The sequence below is a fragment of the Mus musculus genome, chromosome 19 (assembly GCF_000001635.26).
Source record: "Mus musculus strain C57BL/6J chromosome 19, GRCm38.p6 C57BL/6J".
NCBI classification, from domain to species: Eukaryota; Metazoa; Chordata; class Mammalia; order Rodentia; family Muridae; genus Mus; species Mus musculus.
Window position 1 is genome coordinate 12,762,546 of NC_000085.6, and position 23,354 is coordinate 12,785,899.

A 23,354-nucleotide genomic window follows, 5' to 3' on the forward strand; every position below is an offset into this window, starting at 1 on the left:
TAGTTTTGGTCTCTTTATTTCTTACATACACAACTGCATTTCCACAAACACAGTAGAAAGCAGGGTCTTGCTTCCCCTGAGCTGCCACAGTGCTTGGCTGAGTCCTGTCATGTACCTAGTATGTTCCATACTACCCTGTGTGGAATTCCTTATAGGAGAGAATACAAGATGAGTCACACATCCCTACATCATGCAACTTATATGGAAGTTAGCCCTCCCTGACTCATGATTCATTAGTGAGGGAGAATGTGGTTAGACTTGGGTCCTCAACTCAACATCTCTTGGGGTTTTAAAGATAAAAACAAATACTAACAAACTCTGGATTCATAATGCACAGCTCTCACTGTAAATGACCTTCCCCAGGAATGTGTTTCCTAGCCTTCCACACCATGTGTTTCTCACAAGAACATTACAAGTAGAGCTTTACTGTGTGTTTAAGAATCTCTGGCATTCTCACTGGGGACCCATCCTCCCTTCATGACTAAGCCTGGAGAATGTAAAGTGCTAGTGTCCTGTGACTCTTTAACCTGAGTAGCATTCTACCCCTCTGCCCATGAGCATCTGGCCACAGTACCTATATGACAGATTTGTTAACTTGCTGTAAACTGAGATCAACCCAATATACAAGTACAATTAGTCAACATTAAGCCAGGCTGTTACTGCATATCCTCAGCCCCAACTATAGAAGTACTGCAGGTCTCATTTTTTTTTCTTTTCTTTCTCAAATGTAATCTGAAGCTATGTTAATTGCTGCTCTTTGCCCAGTGTGGGCAACAAATATTTCCTTTAACATGGTGGGATGCTGCCGACTCCTGAGGATGAGTAACAAGGGCATTCTTTTCAATGCTAGGATAGAATGCAAGACATCTTCCTTTCCACAACTAGGATGTAAGGCTGTACAGAATATACAAAGCCCATGGCACACTCACTGCCTCTGCACAGCGATGCTCTTTTTATCAGGGTAGTTTGAATGAAGATAGTCTAGGACTTCCAATTTGTTTATTCAGTCTTTTCAGAAGTCAACCAAAACTAGTCACAATGTCTCTTCTGCCTGTAAGACTGTTAAACACCTGGAAAGGTTATTTAGTATCAGGAAGGGTAAAGCACTAAGGTGGAAGGATAATGCCCTAATTATACTTTATTATACCACCAATACAAACAAAATCATGTACACACATATGCACAGCCAGAATAACCATGTTTATCTTCTGTTCATACGTGGGTCAACCCTACTTGACGAAATATGCCTGTGGTCTAAGGTTTTCCAAAATTGATGCTGAGAAAACTAGGCCCCTGGGGAACTACTGATATCCCATTAGATCAAAGAGGGAGACAGAGGCAAGAGTTAAGAGCTACATTTGCTTGGCCCCATAATGGCTCTCATGTGCTGAGATTCCCATGTGATGAGAAGAAATGACACGGAGGTCATGGATAGACCTCACAGTCCACTGTGAAAGCTCTTGAAGGACCTTCAAGCCCCACAGCTTCTTCTCAAAGAGGCCACCATCTCCAATTGTGACAGGCATCCCATCAGCCTCTTTTTCAGGGACCTTCTGTTCCAGAAGCGCCATTAACTCCTCTAGCTGGTAGGCGAAGGCAGAAACTTGGAGCGTAAGAGTATGTATTGCCTGATGGAAGTCACCTTCAGTCGGGGTGAAATGCACTCTCTGGTCTTCTAAAAGCTTGGTTAACATCCCTTGGAAGGTACGGTAAGCCTGGAGGTTCTCTTGGAGTCGCTCTGCCTCAGTCATCTCACTCCAGCGATCAGTGCTTGCCACTGGTACACCATCCACTGAGTCAAGGCTGATATTTTTATTCAGGCCTTGATGTTTTACCTGGCCAAGGATATAGCAAAACATATGTTCCATATCATCTCAATTTCCTTCTTCAATCACAAATACAATTTCCTTGACTTTCATAGTCAGTGATCCAAGTTGTTAAGAAAATGCTTAGAATGGAAACCCTTCATATGGGGAGTCCTGATCCCACAGCACTGCCTGAATTTCCCTATGCCCACTGTCCACTCTCAAGGTGAAATCAATCCTTTAGAATACAGCTGGCTTTTATGTCCATCTCTTTGGACACTGAGTCTCATAACTGGCAAGGCTTTTCAAAAGTTTTCAATTCTTAGAGAACTTAAATTTATAACTTTGATCAGAGGCCTGGGATATTACCACAGCAGGTCTTTTAGACAGTGGCCTTTTATGAGAAAACAAGCCCAGAACTGTGGTTAATTTGACATTTTTCTCAAGACTTTTTGGCAGATCTATTTAGTCACAAGTAGTCTAATATGTAGTACTAAAATAAAAGTAGCTTATACTATACAGAGGGCAACTATACATTTCTCTAAAACCCCATATAGTTTTTCTTATCCTGTAATCTTTTTATTTCTAAGGTTCAAAAATTATATGAAGAACCTATGACTTAGAAAACCTATTGTCTACCCTGGTAGGATTCAGAAAAAAGGCAACCAAATAATGTATATTCTCACTTAAGGAAGGACCTGTCCACCTTAAACAGGCTGGATGAAGACAGTAAGGTTGTGTGAATTTTCTCAAGGGAAAGAACATGTCAAATTATAGGTGCTTAATATATGAATGACTAGGGAGCTATACCATAAATACACACACACTAGTGTTTTCGTAACCGGTTATGGGGTTGGAACATGATGGTTAAGAGTTGGGCTAGAAGACTTGAAAACAGACAACCAGACAAAAGCAAAATAGACAACTTACATAAGATTCCATAAGAGCAGTCAGGTCTGAACGAATCTTCCTTGCTAGCCAGATAGAGCGGCTACAGAGGTCCCGGCGGTGAAGGGTCAGAGGTGATTGCTCTGCGAAAGCCATCCCCTAAATCAACTGTCCCAGGAAACAAGTGAGCTGGTTTGCTTCTGTCTTCACTAGTCCAAATAAGAAATGTGACTCCCACAGACTAAATCTACTGGGCATTCTCTAATGGGATTGTGCACCCCCATCCCCACCCCCTGCCTGACTCAGAGGTGGCAGCAAATTCCTGGCTGTGGATTTTGTGCCTGTGGAATCAAAGGGCCCTTTTAATCAGTCTTTTTTTTTTTCCCTCGAAGCGTCTGCCTTCATCTCTCCTCCACTCAGTACTTAGCACTTGTTTTTATGTCATTGTTTTGCTTTTGTACTTAGCAACAAGGTCACTATCACGCTAATCCTCCTGACACCCACCCCTGCCTAATGTAGTCTAGTATTTACACATATAATTTGATTTTACTCTTCTGTTTTCCATGCTCACTGTATTTTAATTTGTTTTATCCTGGCAAAATATAGTATTGAAATAGGTGTCACTTATTAAATGAGTCAGATACTATGCTACACATTTAAACTTCATTGGAATCTTGAGTAATCCTGGGCTGAACATTAGTCTTGGGGGTAGTTTTCTCATTTGATGTCTTTTATCTAAGAAATTAATACAATAAACTAGATTCGTATTTCTGCATTGGTCTTTGGCTTTATTTCCCCCCACCTCACACTGACTTTACAATTTCTTTGGGTAGCTCATGATATGTGCAAGAAACAGAGACTATGTGATACAGGTCATTTATAGCCATCTTTCCGTTCCCATTATCTGTAAGGTTTAGACTTGTTTAAAAATTAGCTAAAGGAGCATCTCTAGTCTCAACCATGGGGCCTTCCTGGTAGCTACAGGATGTGGAAGGCACTGTTTAGGCCTGTTCTCTCCCAAAGGAAACACCCAACCCAAACTTGGTAACATTTCTCAGGCACTTTCACTCAAGTGACAACATGCTTCTTTTTCTTACCAGTCCCAGTCATTCGCCATGCTTAGCAAGGTAATGAACAAGGCTTTGAAATGAAGACAAAAGAGTTAAAAAGGTCTTACAGACCTGTCATTCTATTGTACTGCACTTAGTGGGTGAAGTTAATAGGCTCAAGTTTCAAAGTTTCAACCCGAAATAGGTCAGTGAAGTCAATGTCCCCATTTTATATCACAGATTTTGCCAAGAAGTTCAAACACTTGCCACCTCAGTAGCAAATTGACATAGGTGAGAAATGGCTGCCATAGAACTTTTTAGCAAGGTTGAATTATGTTTTCTTTTTTTAAAGTTAGAACTTGACATAAAAGCTTTGGTAAGAAGCACTGGTCTTAAATGCAACCACGGTTTTGTCATTGTCAGAGTAAACTGTACTTCACAGTATCCTTAACATCCCCTAGAAAGCAACCAAAACACCCTTTGGAGTCTGCCAAACACAGAGCTACAAGGCCTCTCTGCATTAGAAGCCCTCCCAACTCTTAACAAAGAGCAAATAGCACCATACAAAAGGGGCATGTTTTCCTCATTTAGCAGCATCAACTGTTTTATCCTCGCATGACTAACTCAGTACAACCAAGGAAGACCAGTTGCTTCCAGGAAGACAACTTTTATTTTTCTTCTTTACATACTTATTTTGAAATGATTACCTAGATTAAAAGGAAACAAGATTTTAAAAGCAAAGTATCCCTTTTATTATAATTTTTTTCTTTTACATAACTTTTAAACCTAGATCAAGTAACCAGCTATCTCTCATCACAGGAAAAGGGTCCTGCACATTTCAACAGGCAAAAAGTCTCAGGAGATATAACTGCCCCATTACAATTTCCCGATTTTCTTGAGTATACTGGAAAATTGATAGAAAGAAAGGCAGGAAACTAGCCCTGCAGCAAGGCTGTAAGACCTCACTTAGGTTGTTGGTATATAGTTAGTTGATTTTCTTCCTCTGAACAGGTACAAGGGAGGTCCAAGTGCTCTATGCTGATGTTTTCTCTGCTCATTCCCAGGACTCCCAGCCAGTGTCTGACTAAACCCTGTAAAATGTGTTAGGGTCTAATTATGCAAAATACGCTAGCAATGCAAGCAAGGAGGGTACACAACTCCCAGAAATACCAAGTAATTATCATAACTATATACCTAAGAATTTAGAATTGCCAATTGAAGATGGAGGTATGACTTAAAAGATAACAAACCATCAGTATGAATTAACTATTTTCAAAACTAAAAGGACTCCTTCGAAGGACAATTAAATGACTGGCATGGGAAAAAAGAAAAGGGTAGGGGCTTAGTTTGCTCATACACTTTTATTATACTAGCACTAGCTCTCAAAAGGAATAGGAAGTTCATGAAAAATTTATTGCAAACTGCTAAAAAAACTTATTGCCAACAGAGAGCAGCTAAGATGACCGAGCCCCCTTTCAGCCCCACCCCAACCCCATGAGAGGACAGGAAGTTTCTAAGTTTTAGAACTAGTTGCTTTTATGGGGAGGAGAGCGAAGTACAGAAAAGAACATATTTTTCCCCATCCCAGAAAAGTGAGATGTTTTCAATGCAGTTTGTTTTTCTGTGGGTGGCTCTATCTAATTTATTGGAGACATTCTAAATGTGAAAAACAAAGGGTAAGTGTAGGACACAGATACTAGATAAACAGCGTCAAGAGGAGCAAAGTTTGCTGCAGATCCATTTTTAATTCCTCTTAAAGTGTTTTCAAATCTATGCAATGTACCAAGGTCAACTGCAACTCTGCAGGGCAGAAAAGCCTGTCTTCATGCCTTTTCTCCCCTCACATGGAGGGGTGGCTAAGTCTGCAACACTCTAGAGGAAACAATAATGTGTTTAAGATTGTTCCTGTAGGTGTCTTCCTCCCTCTCCCTGGCATCCCAACCACCGACATAGGTGGGTGTATAGTAAGCGTCTTTCAGAGATGACATTTTGCTATTCTCCTTTTGGGGGGAAAAAAAAATCAAGCAGAGAAAATTTGATAAACTCCACAGTTTTAGTGTTTGTGAAAAACAAGCTGTTCCTTATTTTGTTCTCAAACTCTTATTTTTCCCAATAGTCATCATGTGTTGCTGACAACAACTGGCCCAGTCTTCAATGGCTGATTCTGAAGTACACAGGGAAGAACTGCACTCCTAATTTTCAAAAAATGAGCTGAATTAGGGTTTTAGTCTTTTGAGAGGTAGAAGCATGTAAAAATATGATCCGTGTCTCCCAGTGACAGTAATTTTAATGCCACAGGGCATTAAAATCTCTACTCAGAGGAAAACAGATAATTCTGGGGAAAGCCAAAAAACATTATCGTATAGATTTTTACTTTTGTTTTTGTCTATTGAAGCTTTGTCTCTTCTAAAGAGGAGATAAGACAGAAGAGTTTACTCTTAACCAAATCTCTAGAACTTTTAGATTGTGTTCCTTCATGAATGACAGGGTCCGGTCTTCCACTGAGAGCTGGAATGACCAATAACAAAATCAAAACAAGGGGCCAGCAGGGATATATATGCAAAGAAGATAAATTCACAGAAGAAAATTTTTTATGTGTGATTTAGACCTTGACCAACATTCCTCATCCCCTCAAAATTCTTGTATCTCAAATGCTCTTAAAAATCTCAAAGAGCACACTAGTTACCACAAACCTATCAAACTTCCCTAAGGCTTCCAAAAAAGCACTAGGCTATTGTAGTGATTCTGTTAGTGCTGGGGACCAGCTTACTTTAAAGGCCACTGGAGAACTATGATTTTAGAGGCTGGCTGTGCTTCTTCAACTCTAAGCCTTGCCTTCAAAGTACCTCTTGTAGGAAGGATCCCATGTCAGAATAATCTACTCTCCCAGCCCCACAAAACATAGCAACAAAGACCCTCCCCCCCAAAAAATCAGACTTTCCATTAATAAATAAGGAATCTCAGGTTCCACAACACAAAACACACATGTTCAAAGTGCAAATTTCTGCCATTAGCCTGGGACTTTTCTCACTGACACAGAGCCCTATCTTTCAGCCAGAAACAGAGGTCAGTCCCCTCTCTTGGGAGCCTGCTTCCAAGCAAGTGAGCACCATTAAGAGCATTATGGAGGTTCAGGAGTGGGGGGAACTGAGGTGCTGGGATCCATTGAAAGGGAGGGAGGTGGTCCCCATGTATCCTTCCTTCCCCAAACCCAGTGAGTAATGGAAGAGGGGTGAGAGATGTGTGCTGTTTTAACAGCATCCTGCCAAGGAGCCCTAAAGTGCCAAGTCAAGCTGCCAGCCTCCGGAAAATAGAATTATATAATATTTGAGGGTAAGTGTTGGTTGTTGCAGTGGGAAGAAGCCAGAGCCATAGGGCAGTAGTAGAGGAGAAAAGATTTAGATGATAGTAATATACTATTATGAGTTCAAAGCTGATCCAGAGCACATCAGAGTTATAGGCTGAGAAAAAGGAGATTTGCCAATGAGCAGGAAGTCTGCTGCTGGCTGGAACCTAGCATGTTGCTGCTTTTTCATCAACCTTTCTGGTAAAGGCTACATCAATATTTTAAGGATGAGGAAGGGGAGTTCAGGGAATGGGGATGGTGTGTGTGTGTGTTGTGATCCACAATGCAAAGAGCAGGCCCTTCAGTTATTTTACTAGATTTTTAAATGCTTTAAATTTTTTTTGTCCTTTTTATCTTTTAAATACAAAGTCTGCACTGTCCCAGTGCCCAAAGTCTTCCTTTGCACTAGGGTCCAGTAGAGTCTGTATCTTCAATCAGAACCTCTGTGGTAGCACCGAGTATATCCGAGTTCATGACCAGCCCTTCAGTGCCCCCACTGCTGCCACTTCCCACAAAGATCTTCCCGTCAGCCATAAGGCTCACCCGTTCTGTCCCACTGCAGTATGACTTTGACATCCCTTCAGCTTCTAGCAGTAGGCACTCTCCAGCTGTTGAGTTTCCCAAGGGCTCAGGAAGAAGAGGAAGCCCCTGACCATCTGCAGGCTGTGTCAGGGGCTCTGGGTTAGTGCCCAAGATATCTGTGCTGGTGATGAGGGCGCCCGCATTGGCTGCCAGAGCTTCTGCAATCAGCACCTCAGGGTGGCTTTTTGCTTTGTGTGCCACTACACTGTCCTTCTTCTCAAATTTTTTGCCACAGATATTGCAAGAAAACTGGTAGAAGGAGTCTGCATCATGTTTCTTCATGTGCCAATTAAGAGATGCTTTTTGTCGACAAGTAAATCCACAGATCTCACATCTAAAGGAAATCCAAAAGTAAATCATCAATCAGAGGATCTTAAGGGCCAGGTGAGAACTGAAAAACTTACATATCCATACAATACTTAGGAAGGATTAGGAAATCTAACTAAAAAAATTAATTTTTTTTTTTATGTTTAAGAAACAACAAAACAAGCACACTTCACTTTATACTCAAGCACATAGGCAGCATAAATTGCATTCATGGGTTATTTACATAAGGGGGCTGGGTTTGGTGGTAAGTGGTTAAGGAAGAATTTTCAAGCTACTAAAAATATATTTAAAAAGAACAGTAAAGCAAAGAAAAAGGCAGCAAGTAATTCCCCAATAAATATTCAGTCTTTAATTTAGTAAAAGTAAATAGCAGTATCAACTGAAATGTTTTTAAGGGATAAATCTCCATGTGAAATAAATGCACTTCTACCCAGATGTTCACTACTAAGTAAACACTCACTGTAATGGCTTCTCGCCCGTATGAATCATCCGGTGTACTGCCAGATTGTGGGAACTCTTGAAGGCCCGAGCACAATATTCACAGATATAATCCCTCTGGTCTAAGAAGAAAAGCAAAGTGGTTAACGCTCCAGCAAGGCACCTGCTAAGTACTTTCTCAAGTGTGAAGATGATCAAGTCTGCTGGCAGTCACTCTACAGCACACAACACACTCTTTACAGTGAGAAAGTATTTTGAGGAAGCTAAATTTAACACCAAACATTAGGCAGGTTGAGAATCACTGTATTAAAAAAAATCTTAAAATCACTAAGTATCACAAAAAGATATTAAGAGGGAGAGGGCCAAGAAGACATCTATTGTGAAATAGTCAATTTAAACAAAACAAAACAAAACAAAACACCAGAGGACACCAGGGGAGGGTGGATCTGGCAGGAGTCCAACTGAGAAGTAATGCATCAAGATACGTTGTTATGACATCCTCTAAGAATTAAAAAAAAAAAATTTTTTTTAGAGGTACTAGTTAAGGGTAAACATTTCACAGATTTAAGTTGCATCATTTCTTGTTGTGACCAAGTAACAGACAAGTAACTGAAGAAAGGTTTATTTCATCTACAGATGAACTACTGCAATTCATTGGAGGGAAAGCTTCGTCCATGGTGAATATCCAGAAACAGGAGGGGAATGCAATTCCTCAGTTCATTTCAAACTTCCTTAATCTAGCTGGCAGTATAGTGCTGATGCCCATATTCAAGGCATCACTAAACGTTTCCAGGAACCCTGGATAAACACACCTAGAACTATGTGTGATAAGTGAATCTAAATTTCTCTACCAAAATAAATAAATCAACAAATCAATCAATCAATCAATCAATCAATCAATCAATCAATCAATCAATGTCAGGACAAGATAGGGATATCCACTATCCCAACTCCTTTTCAACACTGCTGAAGCAACAGGATAAGAGAAGGAAATTAAAAGTATGCAAAAGTAGTAGAAAGGTCAAATATGCCCCATTTGCACATGATACACTATGCATAACAAAGATCCCAAAAATTTCACCATAAACCTTCTAGAAACAATCAACAATTTCTGTAAAGTTGTAGGACTTAAAAAAAATCAATTATAGCTGGCTTTCTATGCAACACAGAACAACATAATGGGTCCATTCACATTAGCCTTAAAGAAACTAAAATATCTAGCAATAAAATGTGGAGGTAAAAGATTTTGATGATGGAAACTAAATATCTGAATAAAGACACCGAGAAATACACTACAAAACAGAAGGCTCTCCCATGAAGATGGATTAGAATATTGTGAAAATGACTGTTTTATCTAGAGACATTTATAGATGTAACACAAACCAAATGAAAATGCTTGCAATGGTCTGTTATTTAAATAACCCTAAAAGATCCTCAATAGCCAAAGTAATCCTGAGCAAAAAATAACAATACTTGAAGAATTACCATTCTATATTTCAAAATATATTTCAGGACTACAATAAAAAACAGCGTGGTAGCAGCATTAAAATAGATGTGTAGATCAATGGAATAAAAGACACAACCTAAACACATGTACACATAACTGTAGTCACCTGATATTTGAAGATGTTCTGTTGTCTAGTATTATGTATAAAGCTTAATATAAGCTCTACTTTGAAAGAGAAACCTCAACTGAGAAAATGCCCCCAGTAGACTGGCTTGTGGGTAAGCCTGTGGTACACTTTCTTAATTAATGATTGATATTGCATGCGCTCACTCAGTTCACTGCTAGCCTTGGGGTTAGAAAGCATGCTGAGCAGGCCAATAAACAATGTCTACTATGGCATCTTCTTTAGTTCCTAACTTCCTTTGATGCACTATAATGTGGATATGTAAGCAATATAAGCCCTTTCCTCCCCAATCTGTTTTGGGGCATGGTGTTTATTATAGCAGTAATACATTTTAATTACAAAATTATTAAAATAAATTTACTTGATTATAAAATTTAATAATAAAGAGATGCCAACACAAACAATGGAGACAAGACAGCATCTTCAAATGCTGCTGGAAAAATTAGATGTCTACTGAAATTAGATCTGTATGCATTACCTTCTATAAAAATTAAATACAAATGTATCAAAGACTTCAACGTGAATCATAAAACACTAAAACTGCTAGAAGAAAATACAAGATAAAGGTGTAGGAAAGGACTTTCTGAATATGATTCCATCTGCCCAGGAATCAACACCAACAACTGACAAGTAACAAGCCTCATAAAAAAATCAGAAAGCTTTTGCACAGCTAAGACAACAACTGAGTGAAGAGGAATCTCAGAGACCTGACAAGCACCTATGCTGCGAATGCATCTGACAGGGTATGTACATCATTATCAGCTAGGGGAGGGACATATTTTTTCAAAGGGAGTTTTAAGTCTTATTGTCCAAGATTGAGGTGAGAACACATGTAATAAGACATATCCAATTAGTATTATATACCAATTGAGTATATATATTGGAATAGGTGACTCAATTTATGCTTCAAATAGAATTTCATCAAGATTGTTTGTGGCTAGAAATGAATAGAATTTGAGTTTATTCCATAACACCCAGCTTCTGTGTCTAAGTTATTTCTATAGAAATTTACAAACAAGTTCAGTAACTAGACTTTAAGATCTCTATATATAATCACCTCAAAGTATTTAACTGTTAAACAGAAATGAAAACAAACCTCTCTTATTGTTTAGGCTTTCTCATTAATATTCACTCTACTTTATTCCTGAGCAGCTATGATCAAGTTTCCATCTTTACTGTCAAGTATTTACCTGCAGCAGAATTGAAAAGTCCTGGTTCTGTTAGTTTAACTAAATGACCATTAACAAAAACTGCTTAACTGCTAAACTTCTGAGATTTTTTTAGGTGAAAAAAACACCATTCAGTGTTATTCAGTAGACAGATTAGCATGGCTATGTATAAGTTTACAACTGACATAGAATATATGCTAAGTAAAAGATCAATATTCCCATTACAAAAAAAAAATTCAGAAGTCGAGAATAAATAAATGTTCTAAAACTCTAGATGACCATGCCCTGTAATATTCATGTTTGTTGGTTTAAAATATTTATTTTTGCATGTGTATGGTACATAAAAAGGACTAAAGCTGAAGTCAGGTGTCTTTTGGGATCGCCTTCCATCTCCTTCTTTGAGTCAGGACTGCTTGTGAAACCCAGAGAGCACTGATTTCCAGCTGCCAGTAAGATTGCCCTAGAAACACTGTTTCCCAAGCACGAGGATTACAGCCAGCCAGCATGCTCGCCTGGCTCCTACATGGGTTCTAGGGTATCTGATCTCTCTGGTCCCCTGCTTCCAGGGCAAGTGTTTTATCTCAAGAAGGCTATTTAAGACTAGAAAATCAGTGAGTGTCAATTATAATACTTGGGAGACTATATCAGGACTGTTTGTTGGGAGCCTGAGGCCAGCCTGGTCTACACAGTGAGTTCCAAGCCAGCCAGGAGGTCTTAATGAGACCCTACATCTTTTCTATCACCACCATTTAAAACAGGTCCTATCTATATAGTCCAGTCTGGCTGGGAACTCAAACTCCTGTTTCAGTTTTACTGGTGTTGAGATTATAAATGTGTGACCCAGCCCAATTCAAAAGTGTCATATTTAAATTTTGTTTATATTTTGTTAATATTTATTTTCATAACGTTCTCTCAGAGTGGCCAACTCTAGGTTCTTTTAAGAAGACTTGTACTAGAAAATCTTGCTTTATTGTCAGTCTTTATACTCAAGTGCAGTTTGCTTGGCTATTTGGTAACCCTCTTATACTTAGAAATGTACCTGTATGATGCTTTGCATGCCGCAGAAGTTGTTTCTGGAGCCTGAAGAGTCGCCCACAGGAGGGGTGGGGACATACATATTTTTTTTTCAGCAAATGCTGGTATTTAATGTGGTGCTAAAATAGCAGAAGGAAAGGAAAAGAAAAAAAAAAGTAAGTTCTCTACCTGCTTATTTTTATTTATTTATTGAGCTAAATAAAGGAAAAGTAGAAGAAAAAAAATTTAACCTGCACCTGTCACTCACTAGCAATGTCATCTTGGATGTACTTACACATTTCAAAGTTCTAGTTTTCATTTGTAAAATAAAAACACATCAATGAGTATGCCAAATGGCACATCACATGCCCCAAACAAAAAACAGTAGCTACAATTACTATAATAGAATCATAATCCAAAAGTCTTATACTTGCTTGTAAAGATTAACAGGCATTTCCTAAGCAACATTTCACTATTTCACATCCCCATTTTATACCAGACTTGTACACAATCAGGAGGGGAAAAAAAAAAAATCAAAAGAAAAATAAAACCATCCATTTGGTACTATCTCTACGAAATTACTAGTTGGAATGCTATAATCATTTTATGGTAACATATATTCAAGCTAAAATCTGCTATTCTGTATCTGCGTGTATTGTTACAATAATCTGCTATTCCATTTTGGGAAATATTGTAACATTGTAAGAATCTAAAAAAATCTTGTACTTGGGTTCAAGTTTTTCAGTCCTTTATTATTACTATTATTTAATAGAATGTGCTAAGGTTTAAATGTATCCTCCAACGTTTTCAATGTAATAATGTTGAGATATATTTAAGTGTCTGTCCCCACAGACGGATTAAAGCTTTTAACAAACTGAACTCAGTTCCTTATTTTCTCCTCATGCTTCCTTCTTGTTCTCCAGTCTCGCACACTGAGAAACCCTTTTCCAGACACTGGTACCACATTCTTAAGACTTGTAAGGAACTCAGAATCAAAAGCCAATAAATTTCTCCTTTAAATTGCTAGCCTCTGGTATTCTATTAAAGCAGTACAGGTCAAATAAAGACAACTTATGTTATTTTATATTTAGGAACATTTTTCTTTTTATTTTATGTCAGTGTTTACAAATCCCACACAAAATGACATCTTAGAAGACAAGTAATGGACACTGTATAAAGACTGTCTTGTATTTTACTGACCTGCAAATAGCGAGGGTGAGCAAGAACAGTTCCACATCCTTCCATCTCACAACGGACATATTGGATTGGAGGCTTTTTTCTAATGCCAGAATGTCAGAAAAAGTTAGTAACAGAAGTGGTATTCTATATATAGTGTGATAAAAGGTAATAGGTTTCACAAAATTTGTACATAAGTAATCAAACTGCCAAATGTTTGCTGGTTTAAAAACATGAATTAGCAAGCTACTAAGAGGTAAAAAGCACTAAGGATTTCAGACAACTCAGCATCATGCAATGAAAATGAAAACACACCACCTGTGCATCATGGAACTAGGTAACCCCACATTTGTAAAATTTAAAGAAGCCACACCCCCTCTGTTTATGAAAATCAATTAAATGCCTAGCACCAGACATAAGAAGCAGAAATGCCTCACTCACCTCCTTTTGGGTAACCGCGGACTTTTGTCATCTTTTCGCCTTCTCCCTCTCCTGTAATTTAAGAAAGAATAGTTAACTATTCTAGATGAAAGCTCATAGAGATATAGATGGCTAAAGACATTATTGGTTTTTGAGAACACACACACTTGAGATAATTTTTCTGGTTTTCTCTGTATCCCTGAAGATACTATCTCTATTACTCATTTGGGTTTATATTCATCTGTCTTTTGTGTGTTTGTGTTTTTTAGAGAGGGTCTCATTATGTAGCCCTGGCTAGTCTGGAACTAACTACGTAGATTAGGTTGACTTCATGTTCATACATACAGACATCTGCTTGCAAGTGCCCCATGCCTGGGGATATGTGGATGTGTGTGCACACGCAGACCTACCTATCTACTAGTGGCTTTGAATGGTAGGTTTCCACTGTTAGTAGAAACTGCCCACTTACTTCCTGGGAGGCTCCTCATCTTCCCTAATTTCATTCTCTTCTTCTTTCACCTCTACTTCTACTTCCACTTTAATTTCTTTCTTTTCTTTCTCTTCTTTCACCTTCCCTGATTTTCTCCGTGGCTTTGGGGTTTCCCTGAAAACAGAAAAACATTTCAACACAAATATTCTAACAAAGGCTTCATTAAAGGTAGTCTATAATAGCAGGCTAAAGATTACGGTTTATCATTATCTTATTATTCTGAAGCTGTGATTCTCAACTTACAAACCATAATTTTATACCAATTGTATACCCGTCCCATAGCAAGGATGCGTGTATGCATATATATATGTATAAATGTGTGTGTGCGCGTGTACACCTCCATGGATAAGTATTGCTCTATGCTGGCTAGTTTTATGTTAACTTGATGTTATAATTATCTGAAAAGAAAGAGCCTCAGTTATGAAAACGTCTCCATAAGATTGACCTGTAGGCAAGTGAGCAGGCGATTTTTTAAAAACTATTGATTCATGGAGGAGAATCTAGTCCATTGTGGATAGGACTAAACCTAGGCTGGTAGTCCTGGGTTCTCTAAGGGGGCAGGCTGAGCAAACCAGTAACCAGTGCCCTTTCATTGCCTACACATCAACACTTGTCTTGAGGTCATAGCACCGTTAGAATTTGTGTCTTGACTTTCTTCAGTGATGGACAATAGATGTGGAAGAGAAAGCCAAATAAACCCTTTTCTCTCCAACTTGCTTGTGGTGACGATGTTTCATCATAGCAATAGTAACCCAAACTAAGATAGGCTGAAAACATAAAAACCAAGTCTTCTCTATAATTTCAAGAAAAAATAAGATAAAAAGCAAAACAATTCTAAACATTCCAGAAAATCTTATTAAAACATGCACATATCTACTAAATAGTATAGTTTAGAATATTAAGGTTTAATAGATCAAATGGAGGGCTATATAAAAAAGATGTTATAATTCCAAAACATTCATTTAAAATTATTTGTATATTTATTTAATCATGCAACAAAAACAACAGTATATTTCTATGTATTTTTCACCAGCATGTATATAGTAAAATTTCAAGCATACCTTTCAAGGTGGGGCTTGTAAGTCTCATCTCTTGGGTCATCTTTGAATGGTATTTCCTCTTCACTGATTAACATTTCTTCTTCCTCCTCCTCTTCCTCATCACTACTACAAATAAGCAAATAAAAATGATAAATTCTGGTTTCAAGAATTGTTTAATAGGACTGAGTTAGAATACTTACACATAGCCCAAAATTCACACTACCAAAAATTTCTATCCTTATGATCTGGTTGGACTACAATCTACGTTACTTTATTAAAAGTAATACTTAGAACTCATAAGACTACACAAATATGATAACAAACATTTTAAATAAAAATGAGAGATAATTGTCCAATGGTACCAAGAGAAAACTGACTTTGTAACTCCATGTCTGGTAATGTGTTATATCACACAATAATTAGCCAACATTAAATTATCAAAGTACCATGAAAGGCACTCAGCAAGACACTCTATTTTATATTGATGCCCAACACACTCACAGAAGTTACTCAAAACATGCTTTTTGAACTAGGAAACAGAAAGTTTTACATTTTAAGGTACATCCAAGATCAAATGTGGAAGCGTGACAACTTAAAACAAGTTAGTTTCAGTAACAGTTCAAAAATTCTATTAAATAGAATTTGTCCCAATCATTTGATACAATGAAATATTCAAAGATATAAGTATGAAATAAACTTATACCTAATGCCACCGGGAGACTGATGTTCTTCTGGAACATCTAGAAAATTAAAACAAGATTTATTGAGACACTTGCATAGCCAAAGATTTAAGTAAACTTACTGTATGAAGCAGTTTTATAAATGGAGACTATCTACAATGTTTCTAGAACAAATTCTACCTACATAACCTCTTCCCCAGAATTAAGACATTTAGGTAAATGTTCTGCATTACATCTAAGATTAAAAAAGCAATTAAGTATCTGAAGTAAGCATAATGTATTTGCACCATACCATAATCAAGTTGATCAGTAATTGGTTCTGTCTTGCAGACGAGTTGCAAGGAGCCAGTCTTGGACCTAGAGCTCCGAGTATTCTCACTGTCTCGAAGGCGAGAGATAGAGGTCCTGCTACTACTGCGCCAGCTCCGGCTAGCTCTAGTTGTAGTAATGGAAACTTCCTGAGGGAGGACAGAATCATCTTCTTTCTCTTCCTTGGGATCTAGATGAAAACATACAATTCTTTTCAAGATTTTAGTTAGCCAGTAACCATTTTTAAAATTCTAGTCACTGTAAGCAGCAGCAGTAGCAGAAAAAAAAATTGGCATAGCCCCCATAGGCATATTTGAATGCTTAGTTATTGTGAAGTAGAGCTATGAGTGTACCCTTGCTGGGGTAGATGTGGCCTTGTTGGATGAAATGTTTCACTGTGGGGTGGTCTTTGGGGGTTTCAAATGCTCAACCTAGGCCTAGTATTTCTGTCTGTAAATACGGATGTACCACTCTCAGCCCCTTCTTCTTTCAGCACCATGTCTGCCTGCATGCCTGCCCATGCTCACAACAGACTAAACCTTTGAACCTGTAAGCAAGCCCCAGATAAATGCTTTCTTTTATAAGAGTTGCTGTGGTCATTGTTTCATCACATCAATAGTAACTCTAAGACACTTGTGGTAGGCAGCATCCCAATAATCCATCACTCAGGGTAGAATAGAAGGACCACAAATTGAGACCAGCGAGATTATTTAAAAAAACAAAAACAAAAACAAGGGCAATTGCCCACCAAAACTGAATGGTCAGTATCTACTGCTGGTGACACCAATACTTTGGTGGCAAGACAAAAATCAAGTTGGAATAGAACTGGATGCTTTGCTCCCTGATGACTTTATAGGATTGAAAAGTTATTAACAATCTCATCCAGATGTAGACCCTGCATTCTATAACACTGATTTGCTAGGCAAGATATACACATTTCTATATAATGGCACAACTGTTATTGGGTGATCAACTGGTTTCTGAACTGAATTTGAAGTTCATTCCTTAAGAGCAAATTTATGCTTAGGAAAAACCTGATCAAACCCCAAAGCTGGTAGGGAGCCAGGATCTGCTCTAAGAAGGGAAACCTATTACTGTTCTTTTCCTAACCAGACATGTTACATTGCTTTTATTTATGTTTACATTTACCATTTGATGCTTTGATTAGAGAAGCTTCTTTTTACAGTGAGCAGCAGGTTAATAGAGACCCTTAACTGACTAAAGGGCAAAGAATAAGTGGCTGCCGAGTGCTTAGCCCTATCCAGGACACCTATATTATTTACTCCAAGGCTCACGGAATATTGTGGGAGGAAGAAAAGACTATAAGAGCCACAAGATGGGAAACTGTGCTGTAAAATGCCATGTCCTGAATATGATACAGCTGTTGTACTTATAAACATCACAGCAATGGGGCCTTTACTGTAAGGTCTCACCTGTCTCTAAGAGGCAGTTAATGTTTGCTGAAAGAGGACAGTCATATTGCTTTATGACTTAGCCACTTGGTAAGAAGCCCTGTACCAATGCTAAGTACTAAAGCTCCAAATATCAAGAACATCACTTATCCTGAAGTTGCTACTCTAAGTAAAATAAATACTTTTCATTGTCAAATACCTTGTTTCATACAAAATCTAATGCAAAACAGACCCAAGAAATTGATTCATTGAATTCTAACCATTTGCTCCAAGTTAAATGAAGAAAGTGATCTCAGACTGGAGAGATGACTCAGCAGTTAAAAGCACTGACTGCTCATCTAGAAGTCCTGAGTTCAGTTCCCAGTAACCACATGGTGGCTCACAAACATCTGCAATGGGATCCAATACCCTCTTCTGATGTGCCTGAAGACAATTACTGTGTACTCATATAGATAAAATAAGTAAATCTTTTTTTTTTAAAGTGGTGTCAGAGACTCAGAACTAGAGAGTAGCATGATATTTCAACTACAATGTTGTTAAAAATTACTTAAAAGGAATTTCCTAACAGCAATGTCTTCCCTTGATGCTAAATTTACTAAGATTCATACCATGAATTTAAATTCACCTGTATAGTAACCTCATGGTAAAGTGTAGTTCCAGGTTTTAAAACATGTAAATAACAAAAGGCTATAATTCATTTATAATGACATCAACATAGCAATGTAATGTCATGTCTTTTGTATCATTCTGGTAACTACACAAATGTATGGCAAGGCTGCAGTCCAACAAACATGTTACAGTGTTAAAAATGCCAATTCTATTAGATTGTAAGGCCTAAGAATAATCTTTGTAAACAGTGCTTTGTACTCTGAGCCCAGTGGTGGTAGCAAGAGTCTACCTTTGGTAGCATTAAGTCTCCTACTGAAAGACCTTTACACTTTGGTTCTAATCTCAAGAATTTTTCATTTCACTCTGACTTTGTCCTTATTAGTCTAGGTAGTGAGTGTTTCTGCTGGTAAAAAATTCTCAAAATCCTTTGTCAATCTACCATTTGTGTGTGTGTTATCATAAGCCATTGATTATGTGTTTATTCTAGAAGCTGCTGACTGAGACAGTTTACATATAACCCACAAACTACACAGTTTAACAAAAAAAGAGCACTGTCACACACTGCCACAGAAAGCATTATTTTCTTGGACACAACTGAAACCTTCCCAAATGACCAAATTTGTTATTTTTTCTTTTTGCTAAGTAACCTACTCTCTCTCTATTTTTTTAAATATATAAGCAGCAAATAGAAGTTAGGCAGCATCTTCTAAGTACGGCTAGAAAACCTCAGCTAAACATAAACATTCTTTGCTTATAAATTCTACTTTTAACTCAATGATAGAAAACAAGCTAATCATTTGCAACTTTATAACAAAGATGACAGTTTTCTTCCAAGGTTTCCGTAGATTAACTTTGATATCCATTATCTCTTCAAAGCAATCTGCAATGCTTGAGAACACAATTTATAATATAAATCTCAAATACTACCTACTACCCAATTCCAAAACTATACAACGTTTTTAGTATCTTATTATATCCCATCTCCAGTATGTCAGTTTCCTAGAGCTTCCTAGATATTTCTTTCTATGAGAAATGTCTCACAGATCTTAAAAAAAAAGTAGAAACTTTATTAATTTATTTTCCTAGGCTAGTGATATGTAATTGAGAGTTCTTAATAAAGTTTCTATAGATGTTAATAAAGCACAAAGCAATAGATTGCTCTCTTTAAACTGACAGCAAATCTCCACTGCTGAAAACAACTCCCACAAATCTTACTGAACACGGAGAAGGTGGGCTGGTGTCTACATAGACCCTTTACTTTTGTTTTATTGTCTTTGGTTTGTGAAGGTACTCTGTAGGCTACCAAATGAGAAATGTAAACAGCAACTTAGCCACAAAACTACTGATCTATAATCTGCCCTGCATGTAAAATTATGCTAGGGCAATGGTGGCACAAAGCTTATGGGAGTAATTTGATCTGACTTAAGGCCCACTTTGCACGATGAAAACCATATCTAATACTGCTTTGATAACCAAAACCAGAGACTAGATAGCCCAAAGATCTAGTGTAAAACCAAATTATTACTTTTCTTAAGGAAAAAAAAAAAAAAAAGAAAAAGGATATAGAGAGAGCCACTGCCAGATATTACACAGAGAAACAGAACTTGTAACACACAGTTTTAAATGGGGCTTCCTGAGCTCCCCTCAGAGCTCAGGAAACCCCGAGGAATAATCTGAAGCAGAAAGAATTTAAAAGCCAGAGGAGATGGAGGACACTGGGAGATCAAGCAAACAAAGCTCTTATGAACTCACAGAGATTGAAGCAGTAGCACAGGCCTGACACGGATCTGTACCACGTCCTCTGTGTATATACTATAGCATTCAGTTTAGTATTTTATGGGACTCCTGAATGTATGAATTAGTGGGTCTCTGATTCTTGTGACTTCTCTTGGGGCTTTTTTACTTCTGTTGGTTTGTCTTGTCTAACTTCCATGTGACAGTTTTTGTTTATTCTTACTTGTGTTTGGATTGTTATCTCTTAGAAGCATGTTCTTTTTTTAATGAGATAGAAAGGGAATGGATTTGGATGGAAGGGGAAGTAGGGAAGAACTGGGAGGAAGAGAGAAGGGGAACCTGTAACCATGAAATACTAGATGAGGAAAGGATCTATTTTTAATGGGGAAAAATAACCGTGCCTCACTACAGGCCCAGAAACATACACCAAATGACAATAGATGCAAATCTTTGAAACAAGAAGCCAAAATAAATCTTTTCCTTTTATATGTTGTTTTCTCAGGCATTTTACAAGTCACATGTCAAAATGTGAAAACAGATTTAATCAAGCAAATGTTTATATACAGAAATGGTATAGTATCACAATTCACCATGGCCAATATGTGTAAATAACCCAATTATCTATCAATCAGCAAAAGATTGTACTATGAGTTATTTTGTGCCCACTGTTCAAACTATCTGACAAAAGCAAGGGAGGAAAATTTACAGATTTCAGTCCATTATGGCAGGAAGATATGGCAGTAGATGCATGAGGAAGAGTCTCATAGGATGGACTGAGGAAACAGAGATTGCAGTGAGAACCTGGGACAGGGAAAACTTTTGGAGTCTGTTTCTATTAACCTAATTATACTAGTTGGGCCTCATATAACCCCAAGTCTTCAAAATAGAGAAGCCAGGAACCAAACAAAAACATGACCCTTAAACGTGTGCTATGCAATAGATATTAGACACAAAAGTCATATGTTCTATGATTCTATTTATATGAAATATCCAGAAAAGGAAAATAAATATGGACGCAGAAAGTAGAAATTACTTTTTTGGATAGGGAATGGAATCAGGGTTGGAGAGAGAAGGAACAATTGCTCTTAGATGGTGTAGTGGTCTTGGTAATAATGGAAACATCTAAAACTTAGATAGGAATCCATGGTTGTATAATACTTAGTCAATGTTCTAGCACTTTAAAGAACTGTCATAACCATGGCAGCTCATAAAAGAAAGCATTTAATTGGGGCTTGCTGACATTCAGTGGTTTATCTAGTCTATTACTGTTATGATGGAAAGCATGTGTCATGCAGGTAGACAGGGCCACAGAGAGGTAGCTCAGAGTTCTGTATCAGGATGAGCAGGCAGCTGGAAGAGAACCACTGGACTTGGCTTGGCCTTCTGAAACCCCAAAGTCTATCCCAAGTGGCATACTTACTCAAAAAAAGCCATACCTACTCCAACAAGGCCACATATCCTAATCCTGAGATACTATTACCAAGAAGAATATTTTTTCTAATTCTCTTAAGCAAGAGGAAGCTAAATAAAATTCCAGGAATTGCAGCCATTTGGTCATGATGAAATATATTAGATGGGGTAACCCATTATTTGGTCCTCTGCCTCTCAGGTTACCCATTTATCCAATTAAGGCTTAGAAAAATCAAATACACCTAATACCTGGTTCTTAGTTGAAACAGGCTGTGTTTGGTTGGGTTAGAAGTACCGTAAAGGTCTTCTCATATCTTAATTTTGTCTTACTGAGAATTAGCAATACCTACCTAGTGTGAGCAATTATTTTATTTCCATTTCTCTAAATTTAGCTCACATAAACATGCCAAATAATTGTCATAGCTTTGTATTTTTTTAATTTATTTTCATTAGATATTTTCTTTATTTACATTTCAAATGTTATCCTCCTTCCCAGTTTCTTATATCTTTATATTCTAAGGAAAGAAAAGTAAGTAACTAATTTCCTCATGCTCACACATTAAGTTATAGAGGTCACGATGGAAGAGTACAGAAAAGCCCAAAGTCTAAATCCTTACAGACTATTGTATGCATCTGTACCTAAGCACTAAGCAGGAGAGGTCAACGTAAACTTCCTCCAGGTTTGACAATTTACATCTAGGCAAGGGCCAAGGCCAAGATTATCTATATAGTGCAGCGACTTAAATAAAAGACCCATAAGAAAATTTACTCCATCAAAGCTAACTTAAGCCGGGCGGTGGTGGCACACGCCTTTAATCCCAGCACTTGAGAGGCAGAGGCAGACGGATTGCTGAGTTCCGAGGTCAGCCTGGTCTACAGAATGAGAGTTCCAGGACAGCCAGGGCTATATAGAGAAACCCTGTCTCGAAAAACCAAAAACCAAAAAAAGCTAACTTAATCTAAAGGTGCACATATTTATGTATCAAAACAGAAATAACCTTTTTGTGAACACAAACCAAGAGGAAATGTGATGGATTTTCAAACTACAATTAATTAAATGACCCATAGTCTTGCCCAGGTTCATTTATTCTACCCCACTTCCTCAGGCAGGGTTTCAATCAACCCAGGCTAGTCCTAGATTGTGTATGTGTTGTTGAGGATGACCTTGTCTGATCCTTGTGTTAACCACTTTATGAGTGCTGAAATTTAGGTGAGCAATACCATAATTTAGGAAGCTGGGAAATGAACTTTAGAAAGTCTTCCAGAATGCAAGGGAAGTTATCAACTGAGATAAATCCCAAGGAAAATGGTTCATTATTTTAAGCTAACCACATTATATGTATTTATACATGTTAACATTTAAATTAGCCTGTTCTATTTTTCTGTTTATTACTATCCAGTTCATAAACTAGCCTATAGAGCATAGATAGAAAAGTATAAATTTAATATACTTACACTTTTTTAGGTGATATTAGGATAAACCCACCACTGCTTTTGATTCTCACAGTACTGACATTAGGTAAATTAGCTTTGTTTCTTAAAATGCATCAAAGACTTTCTCTTTAAGCAGCAGCTTTTATATTTGTGTTTACTTAATGGCCTCTTTACTGGACAATTAGCTCCGTGTTTAACAGATATTCCTGGACTCTAAAGGATAAATAATAGCTAGATGTTAGATCAGCACAAAGAAAGTGTGCATAAATACCCCAAAGAAAGACGCAAAAGCCAGACCAAAATGACTTAAGATTTGACAGTACCACCACATTAAAAAGATCCTGGCAGAATTTGGATTTTATCTTAACAACTATGGAAAGAATTCAAGCAG

At 37.6% G+C, this 23,354-nt stretch overlaps 2 protein-coding genes and 1 long non-coding RNA gene across 3 annotated transcripts in view; all 3 read right to left on the minus strand.

Annotated features, from left to right (window-relative positions):
* Positions 1–982: 982 nt before the first annotated feature.
* Cntf (ciliary neurotrophic factor) lies at positions 983–3,087 on the minus strand. Its single transcript, NM_170786.2, has 2 exons — positions 2,736–3,087; positions 983–1,835 (listed from the first exon to the last, which is right to left on the minus strand). Exons 1-2 carry the CDS (start codon positions 2,847–2,849, stop codon positions 1,353–1,355), a joined length of 597 nt encoding a protein of 198 aa, NP_740756.1. The 5' UTR covers positions 2,850–3,087; the 3' UTR covers positions 983–1,352.
* Gm44505 (predicted readthrough transcript (NMD candidate), 44505) overlaps positions 983–23,354 on the minus strand; it is a 32,596-nt gene continuing 10,224 nt past the window's right edge. The window contains exons 3-13 of the long non-coding RNA NR_024093.1: positions 16,348–16,554; positions 16,079–16,115; positions 15,397–15,501; positions 14,315–14,449; positions 13,867–13,917; positions 13,450–13,528; positions 12,275–12,389; positions 8,458–8,557; positions 7,632–8,004; positions 2,736–2,861; positions 983–1,835 (exon numbers count right to left, since the gene is read on the minus strand). This is a non-coding gene — a long non-coding RNA (predicted readthrough transcript (NMD candidate), 44505). The remainder of the gene's footprint in view (positions 1,836–2,735; positions 2,862–7,631; positions 8,005–8,457; positions 8,558–12,274; positions 12,390–13,449; positions 13,529–13,866; positions 13,918–14,314; positions 14,450–15,396; positions 15,502–16,078; positions 16,116–16,347; positions 16,555–23,354) is intronic.
* The window catches only part of Zfp91 (zinc finger protein 91), a 29,185-nt gene continuing 10,224 nt past the window's right edge, over positions 4,394–23,354 (minus strand). The window contains exons 3-11 of the mRNA NM_053009.3: positions 16,348–16,554; positions 16,079–16,115; positions 15,397–15,501; positions 14,315–14,449; positions 13,867–13,917; positions 13,450–13,528; positions 12,275–12,389; positions 8,458–8,557; positions 4,394–8,004 (exon numbers count right to left, since the gene is read on the minus strand). Coding sequence (NP_443735.2) covers positions 7,494–8,004; positions 8,458–8,557; positions 12,275–12,389; positions 13,450–13,528; positions 13,867–13,917; positions 14,315–14,449; positions 15,397–15,501; positions 16,079–16,115; positions 16,348–16,554 — 1,340 coding nt within the window. The 3' untranslated portion in view covers positions 4,394–7,493. The remainder of the gene's footprint in view (positions 8,005–8,457; positions 8,558–12,274; positions 12,390–13,449; positions 13,529–13,866; positions 13,918–14,314; positions 14,450–15,396; positions 15,502–16,078; positions 16,116–16,347; positions 16,555–23,354) is intronic.